The sequence below is a fragment of the Coturnix japonica genome, chromosome 1 (genome assembly GCF_001577835.2).
Source record: "Coturnix japonica isolate 7356 chromosome 1, Coturnix japonica 2.1, whole genome shotgun sequence".
Classification (NCBI taxonomy): Eukaryota; Metazoa; Chordata; class Aves; order Galliformes; family Phasianidae; genus Coturnix; species Coturnix japonica.
In genome coordinates this window covers 13,624,604-13,644,940 of record NC_029516.1, presented here as the reverse complement: position 1 = coordinate 13,644,940, position 20,337 = coordinate 13,624,604, and the positions used below count along the sequence as shown (strand labels likewise).

The 20,337-nt window shown below is 41.1% G+C and overlaps 1 protein-coding gene across 1 annotated transcript in view; it reads right to left on the bottom strand.

The window, feature by feature from the left end:
- The window catches only part of SLC2A13 (solute carrier family 2 member 13), a 118,969-nt gene that overhangs the window by 17,509 nt on the left and 81,123 nt on the right, over nt 1–20,337 (bottom strand). Inside the window, exons 5-7 of the mRNA XM_015851573.2 lie at nt 17,563–17,726; nt 14,060–14,180; nt 6,227–6,352 (exon numbers count right to left, since the gene is read on the bottom strand). Of these exons, the coding sequence (XP_015707059.1) occupies nt 6,227–6,352; nt 14,060–14,180; nt 17,563–17,726 (411 nt within the window). The remainder of the gene's footprint in view (nt 1–6,226; nt 6,353–14,059; nt 14,181–17,562; nt 17,727–20,337) is intronic.

The window sequence follows — 20,337 nt, the reverse complement described above, 5'->3', positions numbered from 1 at the left end:
ATTAAGAGACTATATTTTCTATTAGGGTTTCAACAAAATTGTGCCTCCATTTAAATTAAGTATCATATTTTTACAAGTTTAAAGAGATCTGATTAAAGTTATCAGGCCCACCATGTAATAATTGTTTTAAGAGATCTAGAAAGCATGACGTCTCAAGGGTTTGAGGGGAGAAAGTGGCTGAAAGGATCAGAACGTTAAAATTGCACTCACTTTGCTACTTCTGCGTCACCAAGAGCACAGGCTTCATCTGTGGCTGACACAATACATCACTCTGTCCTTCTGTTCTTCCTACTTGCCGTTACTCATCAGCATTAAAATATGCACACGGGACTCTCAGGAAAGACCCAGTTCTTAGATTTTACGCTGACATTGACTTGAATCAATTTCAGAGCTCTCATTCATTTCTGTTTCCACACACCTCACTACCTTATATTAGATGATACTATACTGAAGGATGTCCTTGTAATCAAAGAGGACAAGGAGCACTGTGAGCTCCCTGCTGGTCCAGGTTTCCATCCTCATGGGCAAGTGGTGAATACAATCAGAATTAAATGGTATTTGAAACTGCAGATCTTTTGTTCCTCTTTTTAAATGATAACTGGAGGGAGAGGGGAGATTCTGTGTTAAGGTTCCCAGTGTAGTCATAAATATTTCAATTCAGTAAACAATTAAGCATAGTTTCAAAAGAAATGTTGCTATGAATAACAGCAACTCTTCTGAGTGGTGCTTATGTGTGCACAGATGTACGTGTTCTGTAGATCCAGCCAGTCTGCTAAATAAACTTATTATCTCTGTTACACTTCTACTTCACAAATGTGAGAACTACAGTTCTACGCATCATCTTTATCAACCAGAATACTTAGTAAAAGAAATACCAGTTTATCTTCTAATCGCTGGTGAATTTAGTACCATTCTCCCATAGAAGTCCTTCTAGAAAGATTCTGGATAATGATTTCAGTAATAAACTGCCTACATCGTGGAACAAGCAGTATCTACATATGGACAGAGGAGGTCTTCATCCCTGGAGTGCAGCCTGGTGCCAGCCTGCCAGAGGGCACAAGGCAGGCTTTGTATCTCTGTGTCCTGCCATGCACTGAATACAGGTTCTCAAGCTTCAATGACAGGAGGACAAACATATTTTTTGGTACTAATAAAGCAGCCACAGCAACTTTTACACATGTACTTGGCACTGCAACGGCATCTTCAAAGGGAGTGACTTGCAAAACAAACATAAGGAACTTATTTCTGGCTCTACTTATAAGCAGCAAACAGAACCCAACCCCAAAACTAACATCTCTACCAAGAAAAAAGCATTCTAGTAACATCTAACAGCTTCATCTGCTATGGATTAGGCAGCAGGAAGCACAGTGTGGATTTAAATTCTCTGGAATATTGACAAGGCTGTGACAGACACCAGCACATCCCCCACTGGACATAAACCAGGCCATTGTCTGAGAACCCAGCTAACAAACTTCTTTTTAAATGCTGGAATCTATTTAGCATCCAAGCTCGGATGCTGAAGCCGCAAGGCACATTCCTGTGGTGGGAAGTATCTTGGGAGAGGGAGTTCAGTGGCTGATGGATCTACTGTGTACGATTTAAACCCAGCTTTCCATGGAACTCTAAGCAACAGTAACACAAACTCATGGACACAAGCAGCAGGCACAGACAGAAATGTAGTATCACGTACTTCCTACATGAAAGGGAAGAGCTCAAGAGCGCAGCAGCCATCAGACAGCAAATGGCTTGTTGAATAAAATCAGTTTACTGCAGTTTACAGCACTGCTATTCCATTAAGGGAAGAGACCCATCCTGCTTCCTCACCTTCAGCACTGGGAGCAGTTTTGAGCAGCACAATTTAAGGACATAAAACTATTAGAAAGCATACAAAGGACAGCAACAAAGACGAGGAAGGGTTATAGTGTGTGAGGAGCAGCTGAGGTCCCTGTGTTTGCTCAGCGCAGAGCAGAGGAGCTGAGGGGAGGCCTGATGGCGGCTGCAGCTCCTCACAGGGCAGCGCTGAGCTCTGCTCTGTGTGACAGCGACAGGGCCCGAGGGAACAGCATGGAGCCGGCAGGGGAGGGGTGGGAAAAGGGGTTGGGGAAAGGGTCTGCACCAGAGGGCGGTGGGCATGGAACAGGCTGCCCAGGGCACGGCTCCGAGCTGCTGGAGTTCATCCATTAAGAGTTTAGTGCTCTCAGAAATAAGGTTTGATTTTTGGGTGGTGCTGTGTGCAGCCAGGAGCTGGACTCAACTATCCTTGTGGGTCACTTCCAACTCATAATGTTCTGTGATTCTATGATTCTCCATCAGCCATTAAACTCCTGTGGCAGGAAGATGTTCCGTAATGAAGTTAAAAATGGCAGAAGAAAGCAAATCACTTAGCTCTTCTCCTTTATAGATTTCTGCTACCAGTCGTCCTCCTCAGGGGACTGTGGAGACCTGCCAGATAATTTTGTGGACAGAATGGCTTCTAGACTTGCCTCTGATCTACAAACGATGCTGTTATTTCTTCATTATTGTCTACTGTATAAAATCAGCATCTTTCTCCCCAGAGGGAGACTGCTTAAAGTTGCTCATGAGAGCCACTTAGCTCACAGGGGTGGGCCTGCTGGGGGCCTTACAATATTCTTGTGTCAGGGTTAATGTCACGTCAAGGCACTATTAGTACCTCCCTTCCTTCCACAGTTATTTGTTCAACTATAAGAATACTAACGCAATATAAAATTTTTTCCAGAGCACTGTTGGCTGGCCTTTGGGGTTACTGTAATTACACAGAGATATTTCAAGGTTTCTGAGAGCACTGGGGTAGTAATTGCAGTTATGGGGAAGGAGAAGGTCTTCTCACTACATAAGCACAGAGTTGAAAGCAGCTGCCTCCACATTCAGCTCTGACTAAATACTGACTGCCCAGGACCTCTGCCACGCCACCTGGGCCGCGTACTGGAATTTTCCCATTGCATTCCCATCTGTAAAACTGAGATAATGGTTTTTATCAGCTTTGTGGGGATTTAGTAATTCAGTGTTCATGAAGAGAACAGAACTGCCACCTACAAAACTTTCACAGGCCTTGGAAAACAGAATTCCTGCAGAGAATCCTCAAAATGCACTGCGAAAGGAGACACTACTCTTCTTCTTTTGTTATAAAATGAATAATTTAAGAATATTCTCACTTGCTGTCTTGAAACCACCTTTTACATGTCCCTGGGCAGAGCTGGAGGCAGCACAGTTTGCACGCCAGCTGCTGTTTGTTAACCGGTTCAGTAACACTGTGGGCTGTGAGGCAGTGGCTCTGCCAGCATGGTAGACATGATGCTCCTCTGCGTGTTATCCCAGTATTAGAGTCAGGCTTATGCAACTGATTAACAACAAAAACAACCTATTTTCTTGGCCTTATGTGTATGATCCTGCAAGTGTACCCACTGTGCATTACCTGTGCTGCTCTGAGGCGGGACTTGGATTTGGTCTAAATTATTCTTGCACTATTTCCATGGCATTCTCCCTCTCCAGGGGCCACTGCTGGCTGCAAAGTTCCCTATATTCAAAAGAACCAAAATGCTATATTCTTCTAGAAAAAACATTTGGATGGTTTAATTGTCTGCCCACGTTCCTATGACAACCACAGCAACACAAACAGCCTTCCTGGCAACCACAGGAGACCAAAATCTCTGCTCTCTCCCCTCCCTTCCCTATAACTTCTCAATTTAGAACACACTGTAACTGAATAAATATGATTAGCAAAAAAAAAAAAAAAGGTGGTTTCTAGTATACAAAGCTTGCACAGGGGAAACCTCCTGCAAATGAAAATGTATTACTGTATTTTAAGATAACAGTCCAAACATTGCCTGTTATGTCAGTGTTATCAAAGTACCTTGGGATTAACTGCGAAGAGCAGTGCAGAGCTATAAACATACAAACAGGAGGGTTTCTCTGCCAGTTCATGAGGTTGTGGCGAGCTGTAAAAGAAGTACGACAAGATCTCTCCTGGTGCCTCATAGCACCGCTCACCTGGCTGGCAGGCTATGCATCAATAATAGATACACGTGGCAGAGCTGCTGGGTTTATGATGGCTGCAGAGATACGTGGCTGCATTCACATCCCGTGATGTGACCACATGCACTCCTCCATGTCTGCAGCTCACATCTTTCCAGAAGGAAAAGCATACAGAAGACAAGAGCACAGCAGCTCACAAACGCTGCTTGGCACCATCAATCCAAGCACAGCAGAAGCCATTTCTCTGAAGCTCCAGCATCACAGGAGATGGCCAGCACTGCTGCCCAAGCAAACTGAGGTCCAGCAGATCCCAGACAGTATAGCCTGTGTATTCTTTCTCCCCTAAGCAAAATTTCTGGCCAAAAAATGGCCAAAATTAATTCTGGAAGGTTTAAGAACCTTAAGCCCATTCAGCCAGTACTGGATGGCATTAAACCATCAAAGCAGACAGGAGTTACAAAGAGGGTGTATGCGACACTCACGTTTGGTGGATGTTCACAACTTACAAAATCGTCTTTCAAGCCACTAAACTAGTCTCTCATTGTAAAAATACAATGAAGGCAGCATCTGGCAGCCTGCAGCTTGAATGACCAGACTGTAGAAAACTTCCTGATTATGAAGACCAGGTGGAGACAAGATTAGAAGTTAATGAATTAAACACCAGACATGGGGATGCACACATACTCATTGGAAAAAGAAATGTAGTTATTTCATTGGATTTCTTAAGGCAGGAAATTCATTCTAATGAACATCAATACAGCAAATTTAAAACTAGAGGTTTTGCTTTAAGGGCTTTGAACAGGCTCATTAAGTACAATATATAAATATTGTATTCTGCAATTTGAACTTGAAATATTTCTTTTTTCTTGTCTAATTTGCTCCAGTAGGCCACACAACAAGGAGTCTGTGAGACTAAATCATGAATGTAAAAGGATTACTGATATCTACATTTTCCACATGCTATATAATAAGATTATCTAATAAATAAAGTTTATATACCAAATATACTTCACAAATTTATGTTTGCATTCATGTCTTACTGTGTGCTTTTATGATTTTGCAAAGTAAAGAACAGTATTTAAAATTACAATATATGAGATGAATGTTGACAGAATATGAAGGCCTCTTTCTGCATCTGGGATGAGCCACTAGGCATAACTTCCTAATAGCACTGAAATCAAAAGGAGAACAGCTTTAGAGTCATTTTAAAGCAGCGATTTTACAATTAGCTGATAGCTTCATGTCTTCCAGACTCTGCCCAGTATGACCAGCTCCCCCTTCACACACTTGGATTTAACTTCTGAGAAATACATGCAAAGAAAATAAAAACAAACCTCCACACAAAGTTCTGCATATTTCCCAAGTATGTTTATGGTGTGCAGGCAGCATAGATAAGCTATAGCAAGAAGGTCTTATCAGCTGCAATTACACACTTATCAGCAATAATTATGTGATTCTCTTGTGCCGTGGAACCATTCTTCATTATGAGCCTAGCCCTGATAGTTTTAGAAGTGTAGATAAAGCCCTTCCATGACTTTATTCCATCTCTTTAAGTCATTCCTTAATAACAGTCAATACTTCAGCAAACTTGGGGAGTGCTGTGATTTCACCAGCAATCTCTGTGCTGCTTAAGAAAAAGAGGTGTGATGTATTTTGCACATCAGTGGGTATTCTGCAGTTACACTGGGACTTCTCAGTGAACTCACACATTTTTACACGGTAAGTGCAATGTACATCAAGTTGCCCGTGTTAAGCACAGGAACACAGAAATGCAGCTGCAAACCAAACCATGTTTTGGCAATTTGAACTTTTCAGATTTCCACCATTTTGGATTCCTTAGAAGCAAAGTGTCCTCATTAGGCCAATAATAAAAAGGTTTCTTAATCAAAGCATTTAAAAAGAAAATGAGTCCAGGGGGCAGAAATGAGTATTTAGGGAATGTGCCGCCTTGAACAAATGAAGACCTCTGGGGAAAGTTAATTTAACTAATTGCTGATATACTTTTGCCGTGGCAAAAGTGGCAGAACATGCAGAACCCACTGGGATAAGAGCTTTTATTTAGGATGTTTGTTAGAATATAACTGCCCATTAATTTACAATGCTGTTTTGTTTTTTTTTTTAATTTCAGAAGATCCTAAGAGTAAGATTCAATGCAAAAAATACATTTGTGTTCTCCATAGCACAAAATATATCAGTACAGCATAAGGCCAGAAAATCTTGAAAAGTGCCATACCTGCCCCAAGCAGCTTTCATGGTAGAATGTTTATCAACAGGGATGCACGAGGACTCAACAACACTTGATTGATTCAGTTTGTAGCAGAGACCACAGTCCGGATCTAACATACATCCATTACAGTAACTGAAAGAGAAAGAAAGAAAAAAAGAAATACTTAAGCAACACTTTATTTACTTGTAAATGTCAAAGCCAACAGCGTTGCCTAATCATTCTTGGGATGCACATAATCAATTCGTCAGTCCTGAAGACAAGATAATAGAAAGGACCCAAAAGAGAATACAAATAACTTTGTCCTTCGTCTGCATGACATTTCAGCAAAGGGCAGATCTTGAGCCCTGTGAATCTTGATTGGGATTAAGGAGAATTCTCCTATGAAATCAATTTTGAATTTAAAAACAAAGGCAGATTGTGGTTGAAGAGAAAGAATTGTGTATCATGCAACTGATAACCAAACCAGGATTTGGGCACATGTGGATTTGGGAGTCAGTCTGAAATTACGTCTCCATGTCAGAACTTGGGCAATGAGTTGATAGGCAGAGTCAGTGTTGGTGGCATATAGAGGCATCCAGTGCCCCAGAATATCCCAACGCAAACTTCTCCAGACTCTTTATCACAGCAATGGCTCAGTGAACGGAGAAATAATCTTCTAAAACTACTACACTGTAATTAGCAAATGTAAAAGTAACTGGATAAACAAGCTCCAAAAACTAAATCTATAAAGTGGATTATAAGGATTTTAAAAATCCAGAAGCCCATTTACCACTGAGTTATTCTAACTTTCCTTACTAGGATGTTTCTAAAAGCGGTATACTATTACTATTCACTATTACTATTTACTATTTTTACAATTACATCAGCTCTTAGCGGTAAAGATTTCGTTCTTCCATACACAGATAAAAAGAATACAGCTCTGCAATGATCAGCCATGAAAGTAACTCTTCAACATTACATTAGTGCGAACATTAGATGGAAAACACAACACATTTAAGCATCATTTATAGGCAGGAGTTCTCACAGAAGCATTACAGGACTGAAGGTTCTCTAGATTTATTTTTCATAGGTTTTACTTCAAGCAGAAATACAGCCAAGATATCAGCACAAGAGTGCCTAGGAACGACAGTGAGACACAACACTGGGTATCATCCCATATCATCATATGCTTGCATACAGAGTTGGGTACAGGTAACTCATCAGTCATGAGGTAGAACGTATCTCATTAATTACTCCTTCTTCATCCACTGGTCCAAAAAAAATTAAAGATTTGATTATTAATTTCAGTTCCTGACTACAGTCTGTTGGTTCAGCCGTCCTCAGGCTTTCTGAGTGTGCATAACTGTGTCTTGCAGCTGGCATTCAACATGATAAAGGCTGCTGGATTTCAAGTGATGTCGAAAGTCAGAGATTACTGTTACTCATAACAGATTAACACTCCACAAATTAAAGTAGACATCAAATATGTACTAGTTTCAGGCTTATGCTCTTCTTCACTTCAGCTCTATTATTGTTTGCTAAATAGAAATATTTAAACAATTTGAACTGGAGCCCATATTTTTGCATACACGCTCACATTGATGCAGAGAAACAGGAAGCACAATGAACCAGGAAAAGAAATGTACAATATAATGCTTACTGACATCTAACTATCGACTACAGATCTTCTCCCTGTCCTCAGATGTACCTTCTTATCAGCCCTACACAGATATACCCACCAGTATGTCAGAATAATAAAACAGAAAATAGAAATACTGCCACTTATTCAAATACACACTGCAGTCCAGCTTCGGCATTGAAAGCTTCATACAAGAATACACCAGGATGTCTACGTTAAGAAGGATATTTGCATCCAATTATAAAAGGGAAATGCGTTTCTTGTACTTTATCAGGACGTATTGATTTCCATGTTAAGGTTATGAGGTAGAGTCCTGGAAACAGCAGAAATTTCCCAGACAGAATGTTCTCAGTGAGACTGTCGATTTGTCAGCACTGAAATATCTGGCGAAGATGATTTGATTCTGATGAAGCCTGGAAAGCTCTGCAGTGCTCCTAGTGCCCTCACAGCTGGATCCTAGGCAACCCAACAAGAAGGCAAGACTTCAGGCGCTTCAGCCAAGTAACAATGAGTAGAGAACCAGGAAAGCAAGGCTCCAGAAGTCCCAGCTTCTTCGCAGCTCAGTTCAATGAAGCCCCCAAAACAGAACTCTCAGCATCCTGGCTCTCAGTTTATTGGGAAGAGCCAAGGAATGGGATTTCAGGGATACTGCTTCATTGTCAAAGCACATTTACTGACAAGCTGATGGACAGTTGGGAGACTGCCTGTCCCCAGACTTGTGATTCCCCACTCTGATGGTGGTGACTCAGCGGAGGCTTCTCAAGCTCTTATATTCTTTTCATTTGACCAAATGGGAATATCTGAAGCTTTGAAAGCTTGGCAGCACTAGCTTTGAGGTCCCTGGCTACCAGTTTCTTGTCAGCCTGAGCACACAAGCTTTCAGGATGCAGCCTGCCCTATTAAATTTTTCTGCCGAGGTTACAAGTTGATCCCAAAGATGACTTGGGATCAAAATGACAAAAATTCCTTCCTCTTCCAGAGAGGATTTGAAGTATTTAGATGTATAATTAATCAGCGAGCCGCACACACCTTTTCTGAACCAAAAGCATAGCTCACTTGCTTTCTAACTGTAGTTTAGCAGCCTCCAGTGCAGTCTCATAAAAAGATGAAATAAAATCTCTGTCCTGTTGAAATGATCCTCCAGATGCCAATGAAAGGTTGACAATTGCTTCTCCCTACTTTTCTTTCCTCTGCTGTTCAGAGCACTCCATACTTACGTTAGGACTGTCACTGTATTTCGGGTTTCAATATTTATAAAAGTACTTCTAAGTGTGGCTTTCTTACAGCTCTCAGGGGTCTCTTAATCAGAGCTGCAAACCGCACCTTGCCAACTTTTGTTGAGTGATTTAGTAGTAAAAGAGCTTCGCCCACTGCTCTTGTTCTGCAAGCACTGCTACTCTTTCTGTCAAGCTGTTTTACATTTCTTTTAACCAAGCCTCAAATTCTCAATTGTTAATTTAAAAACATTTTATCAGCTTTCACTTTTGCCTCGTTTTTAGGAACTTTCAACTTTCCCTTCCACGTTTTGCAGATGTAAAACTGTATTACTATGAAAATCTGACTCATTCACAACACACAACATTTTCCTCGTGCCCTGACAGACTGGGTCTTTCCCATAGAGGAAATTTCAGTGTTGAGTGCCTGCTGATGTCCACTCTTGCTCATAATCCTGAACAAGGTTTTCCTCATAGAACTGTGGGAATAGTAAAAAAAAACATCTGAGGCAGCAGATGCTTGATGTAGGAATAGAAGGCACTTGTTGAGGATTAGTAAATGTCACCAAAGAGAACACAAGCTGGAAATCACTGCAGGCTGGAAGGGGATGTCACTTTGTGCTCTTTTCTGCTCTTCCCAGTTTGCTGCTTATAACACTGAAGTCATGTTCTAGGCTAGATGGGTCTTTGATCTTAGTTGGCATGCCTTCATGTTTACACTCGGCTTTCAAAACTGGTTATACACACAACCCTCTACCTCCCCTACTTCATCTCTGTGCACAAACTCCCATCAGTTGGGTGGTAGGAACTTACTCAAGACTGCATCACACTTGTGTTCAAGGTTTAGCGCTGTTTGCGCGTGCCTCGCTGCTCCTCAGGCACAAAAACAAGCATCTCCTTATCCTTCTGATGATTCCTGTGTTGCTTCCAAAAGCCAATCACTAAATTTTGATTGATCACATACCACTGAGCAAAGAATATGGGAGATACTTTAAGTAGTTAAATCCCTGGGAAATGCAAGCTACTACTTCAAGCTGCTGTATCTGGAACACAGGAAATTGGATATTCAACACAAATGAGAAAAACCCAGCAGGGCTTCAGAAGCATTTCTCCACTACTGCAAGAAACTAAACTACAGACGCCCATTTGCTGGGCCCTGCTGACGGTCTGAGATGTAATGCAAATACGCATCTGATGTGCTTAGGTCTTCATGGCTGCAGCCCTGCTGCCAGAAGCAGCCTGACAGCTCGTCATCTACACATACGTGAGGATCTATCCTCTCTCAGCTTAGATGACCTTTCTTCCTGAATTTATACTTTAATTATATATATATATATATATATATTTTAAATACCTGTTCTGAAGTATAGCAACATTATGAAGGATCCCGAACTCAAACTGTTAATGAGTTAACTCCAAAAAATAAAGTACAAGAGTTTATTTATATCAAATACTCTATTAATGGAGTATGAACTTATTCTAGTTTTACTAAAGCTGTTTAAAACGCTATAAACCAGTCTTAGTTTCAGGGCTGGTCACCATAAAACATTTCTGCTAAATTCATAAAGGAAGTACGTGTTTTTGCCTATTATCAACCTAGTATAATTAATGTGTAACAGTACTCAGTATTGGAGCCTTCAGCTCAGTGGTGTATAAGCACACAATGAACTTAGGAATTCAAACCACGTGAGGATGACAAAGTCAAAGAAGAACAAGGGAATCCTTGTGTGCCCATCCCAGCTGGCACTGCCTGGATTGTTTTACTCAACTATGGAGATGAGCAGTTTCAGAAGGAACCTGAGGAAGTTCTGTACAGGTACCATTTCCCCACAGTATGAGCCTCAGGGTTGGTCTGAGATCAATCCCAAATGTACCATTTTCACACAACAGCATTTCTCAAACAGAACAAGTTCGCATTCTGCCTTGTACAGCTGACCAAGTCTTAAGCAGTACAGTAAAAGAGACACTTGTCTGTAGGAAGATAAAAAGGCCAAGAACAGGAGGGCACAGGAAAATGGTTAATGTTGAGAAATGGGTCCGTTTCCCAAAGAAAAATGGAATGGTCTTTCGAAAGACAGTATTCAAGCCCCAGGTGCATTTTTCAGGACATCAACAGTGCTCTTTATTTGTCAGTCTGTTGTATCTTCACTGCTGTTCTTCCAGCAGCAGGAATTAATCGATGCAGAGGAATACAGATCAAGGGAACAACAAACAGGCTATTTGTAATAGTTCTAAGGCTTCCATCACAGATCCCGTGTTTGTTCTAACTCAACAGATCTGCAAACATAAGAAGCACTTTTACTCAGCACGGTATCAGCAAAACTTCTGCCAGCAAATAAATGTTGCTGATGTTGTTTTAACTTATTTATCTTTGCCTAAAGGTATCACAAAAGTGATATTTAGGACTCCCCCTGTACTATGAAGCATCCCATCTGCACAAAGATGTGGACCCTGGAAACTGCAGCTCACCACAGAGAAGCCCTGAGCCACTGGCTGAAGGACTGCTGGCTGCATTTGTGTAGGCATGCAGATGTGAAGGCGGTTATAGTGGCCACAGGGACACAACATTACACGTTCATCTTCTGAAGTCCTGCTGGCTTTTGGTGTTCCAGAATTTCCTGAGACCTATTAGGGGCTCACAAAGTACAAAACTAAGGAATGTGAGATACCAGCAGTTAGACTGAAGTGAGCTAAGACATGGAATAAATAGCAATAAACCCTTGCAGAGGACATACAGAAAACTAACTTCCATCTTCTAACAGGTTGATTGGTGAGGATGCCATCATGACAAAAACAGTTCATTCAACTTAGTGACCATGTACACAGAAAGCAACCCACCGCTATCACCAACAGCCACTGCTTCAAGGTATATATAATGCATGGCTGCATGCCATCCACTCCAAAAATAATTTAGACAAAGGAATAAACCAATCTACATACTCTCTGTATAGCTACAAGAGCTCAGCAGAAAGGCATGTTGAAACCAAAGCGCACCAAGGTTACCACTGGGGATGAAACGTTTAAAATCATTTTTTCTTCCCTTGATCCATGACGAAAAAAGAGAACAGCACTTTGTGCAGCTCCTGCTCTCTTGGATGAAGTCATTTTGAATTCTGAGCCTTCAGGTACTGAAGCAGAAGCTGCCATTGCCTTCCACACTGGATACTGAAATTCGTTATTCTGAAGGAATATTGTTTGGGGATGTTTTAAATCAGGAAAACTGATATCCCAAATATACAGATTTTCAGAGACGTGTGAGAGGCATCACTCACGATGTAAATGCCTATTTTTTATTGAATCCTTTTAAAGAGTGGGTGCTGTAGCCTAATTCTGCGATCTGTGGGCAACTGCATACATACATTAGTTTCAACTCACCTGGCTTTTGTGTCTCTTTCCAACGTTACATTGTAAGATAAAAGCTCCTGAAGATCTCTCATACACTGCTCACTATTTTACATCCCTCCCACATGTTCAGTTTTGTCCTTAAACTAAGAGAGTTCATTCTTTTTCAAAATACACCCAAATGAAAATCTATCATTGATTTTCTTGCTCTTAACCAGATCCCCTGAATTATCATACCTGCATTTGCTCTCTCTATGTCAGAAATCACAACAGGTAAAAGCATTCCGATAATCATTAAATAACACGCATTTATTTGAACTACTTGCTTTATTTTGTCATGTTTTTAGCTAGAAGTGCTCACTATACTTCTGAATGTAAACTACCCATATTTCTCCCTATGCAGTTTTGTATACCGTTTCAGGTTATATAATAATCTACTTCCATTAAATAGCAAATAACAAGTTCTGCAAATGGTGCATCAGCTGCCTCCAGACATCTTGTCCCAACAGTTTACCAACGTCTGAGGCAAATCCTTTTGACATCTTACTGTTAACATCAACTTACTCTTAAAGGAGAGCATTTGAAAGCTCTTTTCCCCATCTTCTTTCTTTAACTAATTTACCTGTAGTTTTAAAAACTGTAGAGGCATATCTAAAAAACAGCAATATAGTTGACATTGCAGTGGGAAAGAAAGTAAAAACACAGCTTTTGAAAGTTATGATCCTTGTATCTGGTAGTATCCAATGCTGCAGTTATGAACATCCCTGCACTGCTCTGAAGACTCTTCTTCCTGTCCACAGGGGTCTTTAAAACTTCAGTTCCTTAGAATTATTGCTCTAGCATACAAAAAGCCTTGAGCTGTATTTCTAAGCAATACCTCTAGGAGACCAGAAATATACCATTTGTTTCTCAGTTTTATGTCTATAGCTAACACGTGTTCAACGGGTTTCGAACTTAAGTAAGAATTTCTTCAGCCATGTAGCCAGTTTTGTCTCAATTAGGGCGCTGACATTTACCAGCCTGCCAGCCAGGTGAATGTAAGAGCATTCACACACCAGTAAGAAAACACAAAATATAGAAAATGGCACATTCATAAAGCCTTAGAAATAATACAATTGGAAACCACAACCACATACAGAGGGGAATGTTTTACATAGTACAGAATAAAAGGTCGAAAAAATCAGATTAGTTTTAACTGTTATTTGCTCTGCAATTACCGTGGTTGGAAAGCTGTTTGGCGTTTCTTAACTCAGTAAAACAAAAGGCAAGGAACACATCTTTTGGAACAGTTGATAGCTGTTACAGATGACAGCTCTACAAGCGGACTAATAACAGCAGTCACATTTGCAAGTTACTTTTAAAATATTTAAAACCTGGTGTCCACTATGAACTTCAGCAGGTCTGACATAACAAAGAAGATCTCAAGTGTGCAGTCTGGTGCTTATGTGCCCTACTGTAGCCAAGACACTGCGAAGGATTATTGAGCTTTTAAAACAAAGAGTCTGATTTTCTTCTCTACTGAGGGAAGTAAAGATTTTAACTAAGTATTCTACTTAATTCCTTATAGTAGAGTGTGAGAATACTTGTCCATTGCCCACATGAGGCTGTAAAGCCCAATTAGCTGGAGAGAAAAAAAAGGGTTCAAGAATGACCATGAAATCTCACCTGTATTTTGTGCAGGTAGAGTTTTGATGTGAAGGATCTGGTGGATTAAGTGTGACTCTTGGTGAGACCTGAGCTGACAGCAAAAATCCCGAAGCTAGGATAATAAGTGCTACAGCAGTACCTAAAAACACAGATAAAGAACAATGTGATACTTTGTACCAGAAAACATGAAATAATCCTCTATTGAACTGAGCTACGCTTGAGAAAGCAAGGTACCCAATTATTATGCACACAGCATTTGCCATTACACAGAGCAGTCACGATGAGAACCTGAGAAAAATACCCTTTATACTACATCTCCATCTTGAATTAGGTTACATGTTACAGTCAAGTGCATCAGGTTTAACATCCAGATATTCAATTAATAGGTCAAGGCTTTTTTGTCGTATGTGGAATTGAAGGCCGCTTGAATGAACAAATTCTTTTCAGTGTCAAAAAGTGCTGTAAAGGTAAAATTTAAGAGTAGTGTTTACATCACATTTCCTCCCATTCCCAGACTTGCAGGCTTTCCTGTAAGACAGAAAATAGCATCAGCTTTTGCATCAGTCATTCATCCCTTTGTCAAGCCAGAGAAATCTGACTATTCATAGGAATGCCACCAAAACATCCAACCTCTGAACTCCTTGTTTCATTGATCACATGTGACAAACCTGATAGGAAAGAGCCCCCTCCACCTCTTTGCTCCTAACTCCAAAAAATTTCTTGTACACACACAAGATTCCTACTTTATAAAACAGGTCATTACCTGAGCTCTACACAGCTTTGCTACTTGTCAACATACACACACAGCATATACTGCATCATTTTAATGAAATCAATGTAATCCATTACTGAGGACTGCAACCAACTTGAACTCAGACTAATAAAATCTTTACATCTTGGTACTTGGTGAGGCATCTAATTCTGTGTTGAATAAAATAACCTCTATGTCACATAAATACCAAGTATGCAAGTGGGTGTATTTTTAGAGGTCCCAGAGACCATCACGTATAGACAACTAAAAATACAGAGCTACTTATAACTTTATTTGTGGGTTGGTTACTGATTGTTGGATGACATTATTCCTAGCATACAAAAGCTGACTCAGGCACCACCAAAGAACTTCCCAATTGGAAGGCTGTGTGCATTCTGAAGTGTGCAGAGTGATAGCTTAATGGTTGAGGGCAAATGAATATTCAATCAGGAAGCTTTGGCTCTACATGATAGAAATTCTCAGAACACACCTGTGCAAACCTTTAAAAATGTCACTGCACTGAAAACCTTAATGGGTCACTCTTTAAGAATTATGTATTCTCCATTTTTACTTTTTGATCCTTAATTTGTTCCCTCTCAAGAGTTTTCTATCAGACAAACCCTTCAAAACCCTTTTTTTTCCTAAAGTATAAATAAGATCTTAGGCACCAAGATAATATAAATACAATTCATTAATGTTCCTGTGCAGCAACCATGGCTAATAGCTATGAATATGCATGAATTCAAGATTACTAGAACGCAGTTACCTGAATTGAGGCAACTGAGATTGTAAATTCAATCACAAACCATAGGTGAGGAAGCAACTACCCACCATAAAATATAATTTCAACTTATTCCATGCTGGGCTTTGTACTGCTATGGTGACCAGCTATGCTGATAATTCCATTTTTCTGGGCAGGTGTAATATTATACTGGATTTACTGTATTTTATGTATTTACTGAGCTGTCAAAATGCCATGAACCAGACAGCAAGTATATACAGAGAGGACCTATAATCTTATTTATATTCATTCTAGATATGTCTTGTTTTTCTTTCAAGTTAACACACAAATCCACACACAAATTAAGAGGAATCGGTAACCAAAAGTATGTTGATGTTTAATCAAAATATTAACCTTCCCATCTTCTTACTAAAACATCAAGTCCATTAGCCTTTACCAAAAAAGCAAACCCAGCAACCTTACAGCAGCAGACAGAGGTAGCAGCTCAACCCTCATTTTATGCTGGGGTTCACATGCTTTCCCCAAAGACCTGAAAAGCATTCAGTGTAAGAACTCCATGTGAAAGTTAATTTCCTTCAAAACATAAACCGAAGTAGAGCAGTAATATAGAAGTTTACTCAAGACTAAAAAAAAAACCTTATTGTTGAAAACAACTCTATCAGCTGATTTAGTAATTACCACATCAACCCACTTGCTGAGTAAAAAACACATCATACCACTACCTAAATCTCTGTCAACACTTGTATCAAGAAACTCTAAATAGCACAGACATGACATGGGATTTCATTACTGTCATTATTTCTGCCATATTTTCCTTCAGCAGAGACCATACAACGCTGAGCACAGTGAGAACGCAGCATGGATCAAGCGATGCCGCAGACTGACAGCGGGCTGCCACTACAGAACAAGGAACACAAATATCGTTACTAATGGCTTCATGTCCAAATACCATAAACAAATAACCCTTAACTGCGTTATTCTCCTTTGTTAATTACGTGTCTTATTTCTATCCTCTCGTCTGTTCCATGACTCATATAGTTTGAAAGACACATTACTGTCTACATTCAATCTTACAACCTTTCAATTCACCAACCAGAGCCAAAAAGCAGAGCTCACTGATTGTGTACAAGATGCACATGGCAATCACACCTGTATGGTGGCTCCAGATAAGCAGTGAGCCCCCAAATGGCTGGCCAGATGTATGAGGTGTCATGGCATAACACAGAAATATTTAAATACAGAATAAATCCTAATAGAGTATGAAGGAGAAATAGTGCCCACAAAACAAGGTTAGATGTTAGGAGGAAGGTCTTTACTCAGAAGGCAGTGAGGCCCTGGCACAGCTGCCCATAGAGCATCCCTGGAGGTGCTCAGGGCGGGGTTGGATAGGGCCTTGGGCAGCCTGAGCTGGTGGGGGGGCAGTCAGCCCATGGCAGGGCATTGGGCTTGGTGGGCTTTAAAGCCTTTTCCAACCCAATCCAACCCATTCTATGATTCTACATAAAGGGAACCCTCTGAAATTTTGGCCACGAGTCCATGTCATAATTTATCAGTGTATCAAAATAAACGCAGTATCACCATCACTGTCTGGCCTAAAAGAAGGCATCTGAACACTGTGGGCAGATACCTGTCCTGAGGGACTGCAGGTGAGCAGGGGTCTGGTAGGTGTTCCTCTCTGCTCTATCACATCTGCAGCAAGTCTGGGTCCCACACAGGACAGCAGAGTGAGATATGGAGACATCTAAGCTTGACAGCTAAGTAGCTATAAGCATTAATCCAAGAGGAGCAGCAATCTCTTTCCTTATTCCAGACCCTGGTATTGGAAATACCACAGCGTTCGGATGTTCAACCAGAGACTGCTACCTGTATTGTACTGCTGTTCTTGGTAAGCTACATGATTTCAGTAAGGAGACAAGGGTCAACACCGTTAGTTTGAAGAGGATTACTTGGATCAAGTTAGCGCTTGAAACACCTGTGTTTCATTCATGTTACCACGAGGAAGGCACATCCCACTCCTGAGACACTCACCTGCTAAGCTGCCCAGCGTCAGCTTCCGGCGGCCCATCCTCTCCACGAGCCAGACTCCCACCAGTGTGAAGATGAAGTTGATGAAGGCTGTGAGGGCGGCCAGCCAGATGGCCAGCCTGTCATCCTCAACCCCCGACATCTGCAGGATGGTCGCGCTGTAGTACCTGTGGGCAGGAGGACACAGTCACCACTAGAGTAAGCTTAGTTATGCTCTGATTGTAAATCAAAGGAGGTGACAGCAAACGTCGAGTGCGAGCTCCTATGAATGCGGCCCCAGCCTGACACCAACCACCTGGGGAGACCAGGCGTTGCCATGGCACAGCTTGCGCTTGGCTGAAGTTTTGACTGAAGGACACAGAGATGAACTGTCATTCGTTTGGCTGTTTGCGCTTCCCATGGTCAATCATATTCTGCTAGAAATTAGGTTTGCACTTTTTATTTAAACAAATCTGCACAGCCATTGCTTTACGCTCGTTTTCCTGCCAGAATGTGGGATTTCAGCACTGCGTACTGTCTAGGGAAAGACAGCTCAAAAATGAAATATGTTTTTACTCCTATTAAAGGTCACGCAGAAGTAGCATAAGGCACCCAACACATCACAGCCGCCCTTCCCAACCTCCTCTAGGTTTCAGGCTGTGCCGTTTTATTGCCTTGCTGCTGTGGTGCCTCACGGTGCCCATTGTATCACCTCTGTCCAGCCAAAATCCCATCGTCTTGGAACACATAAAGGAAATCTCCTATTGCTTTTCACAGAGATCAGATGAATACAGATCATGCGCCTGCGTTCTCAAGGAGCGCTCAGAAACCTTCAAGAAAACACACGAGCAGTTTTGTTTGTGTTGCATAAGCAGTTTTCTTCTTGTTCTGTTGATTTGTGCCAACTGCAACACCGAATATTCTGTCACTCAAATACTGAACAGCCCACGGGCTTTCAGGCAGTAATAACTGCCAAAAATATCAAAGCTCGTGTTTCTTTTTTTCTCCCTGGTCAAAACACAACTTGCTTTCAAAGCCACCCCATTGCCTTAATGCCCGGCTGTGTTTCCCCCATCAGTTTCAGCAGTCAACATGTTAATTCTAAGCATAAACCTCTTTTTATCTCAAACCAACAACCCAGGATGGACAACGGGTTCAGTGACTGCTTGTAACAGGGCCTCCTGTCTGCCTGCACATGTGTTCAAAGCCTGGCTCCATGGACAACCTGGAGATTGGAATGTCTCTTTTAGGCTCATTTTGTCTGAAAGAATGGACCACATCCTTAAGACACGGCAACATGTCATATACTGGTACCATGCAGTTAAAAAAAGCAAATAAAGAATGACTTAAAAGCATGTAGATGTTCAGTTCCAGACATACACAAACAGGCACCTTCCACACTCACTGAGTTGCTTTCTGCAATGGTTATCCATTCTCAGCTAAAGCTCACTGCTTATCCACAAATAACATCTTCCACTTCTATGGAAAACAAATTAGGGAAATCTGTAATCTGTAAATCCAAATGACACGCTAACACAGCTTGGCTGCTGGGCATGATGCTAATGTTTATTGCAGCACAGCAATCAAATTTCAGATTTTAGAAGAATACTTTAACAGATAACTACTAAATATGTATTTGCTTATGCCAAGCTATTTCAGAATTCCCATTAATGCAACAAGCTCATGAGTCTCGCTAATTTCTACCTGACAAGGAGAAAATCTGTGAGACAGAAAAAGGTCAGGCTGTGATATTATACAACCACAGAAAATACTGCAGCTCGTACAGGAAATGCAATGTCGGTGACAAAGTCTGGCAGCCCCCATTTATTTCCTAAAATGTACAGAAAATGACAAAAGCGCACACAACACCTCCCCGGAATTTTAAAGCAAGCACTTCATCTTTAAAAGCAGAAAAATACAGACAATTACAAAACCAAACCAAGTCAGACACACACCAAGAGATTTGAACATTGATCATTTCCAGGCAGGTCAAAACTACAAAGCTGTTCTATCAAGAGTGAAAAACAACTCGGGCATTTCCATGGACATTTCCCTAGACTCATCTTTCACTGAAAACACGCAGTACAGACTTGCAGGAATGTAACCCTCACACACTTTCCCACCTCCTTTACGGCCATTTTTAAAATGACTGTATCTACTGTTTGTAGATAAGGAAAGAGTCGCCTTCAGGACCATTCCAAAAGCATCCAGTCCCAGGTTGGCTCCCTCAGTAGCAGGAGATCACACCAGGCTTTGTAGCTGTCAACCAACCACCCAGAGAAGCCTCTCAAACAGCTGCCAGGTTGTCTGCATCACAGCTCTGACTGCCCCAGTCCTTCAGGAGGAGCTGCTCCAGCCCATCTGTTTCAGCTGACAAAGCTCCTGTCCAGTGATGTTGACCATTTCAGACAGAATTTATCATTCTTGTAAAACTAATGAGTAAATCTAAATAACTCAGAAGTAACCCACACCATATTAAAACCATTTATTTTCTTTTGCTGATTTAAAAAAATAAAGATCTAATACTCTGGCACTGGTTTGTTGAGCTTTTCTAGCACAATATTTTGGAAATCGATGTCCAACTATTCAAGCTACCGAGTCCAAGAAAAACAGTCCCTGCAGATAATGCATCCCTCCATCCTCCTCCTCAACTGAACTGGAATAACACAAAGTGAAATATAAGGAGTGCTGTAGCCAAGAAACAAATGATTAAATATTGAAGAAAATCCAACATGGTGAGAATTTCTGCAGGTTCACACGCTCTTTTTCTGCAGTTCTGCCAAAACACAGATCCTCTCC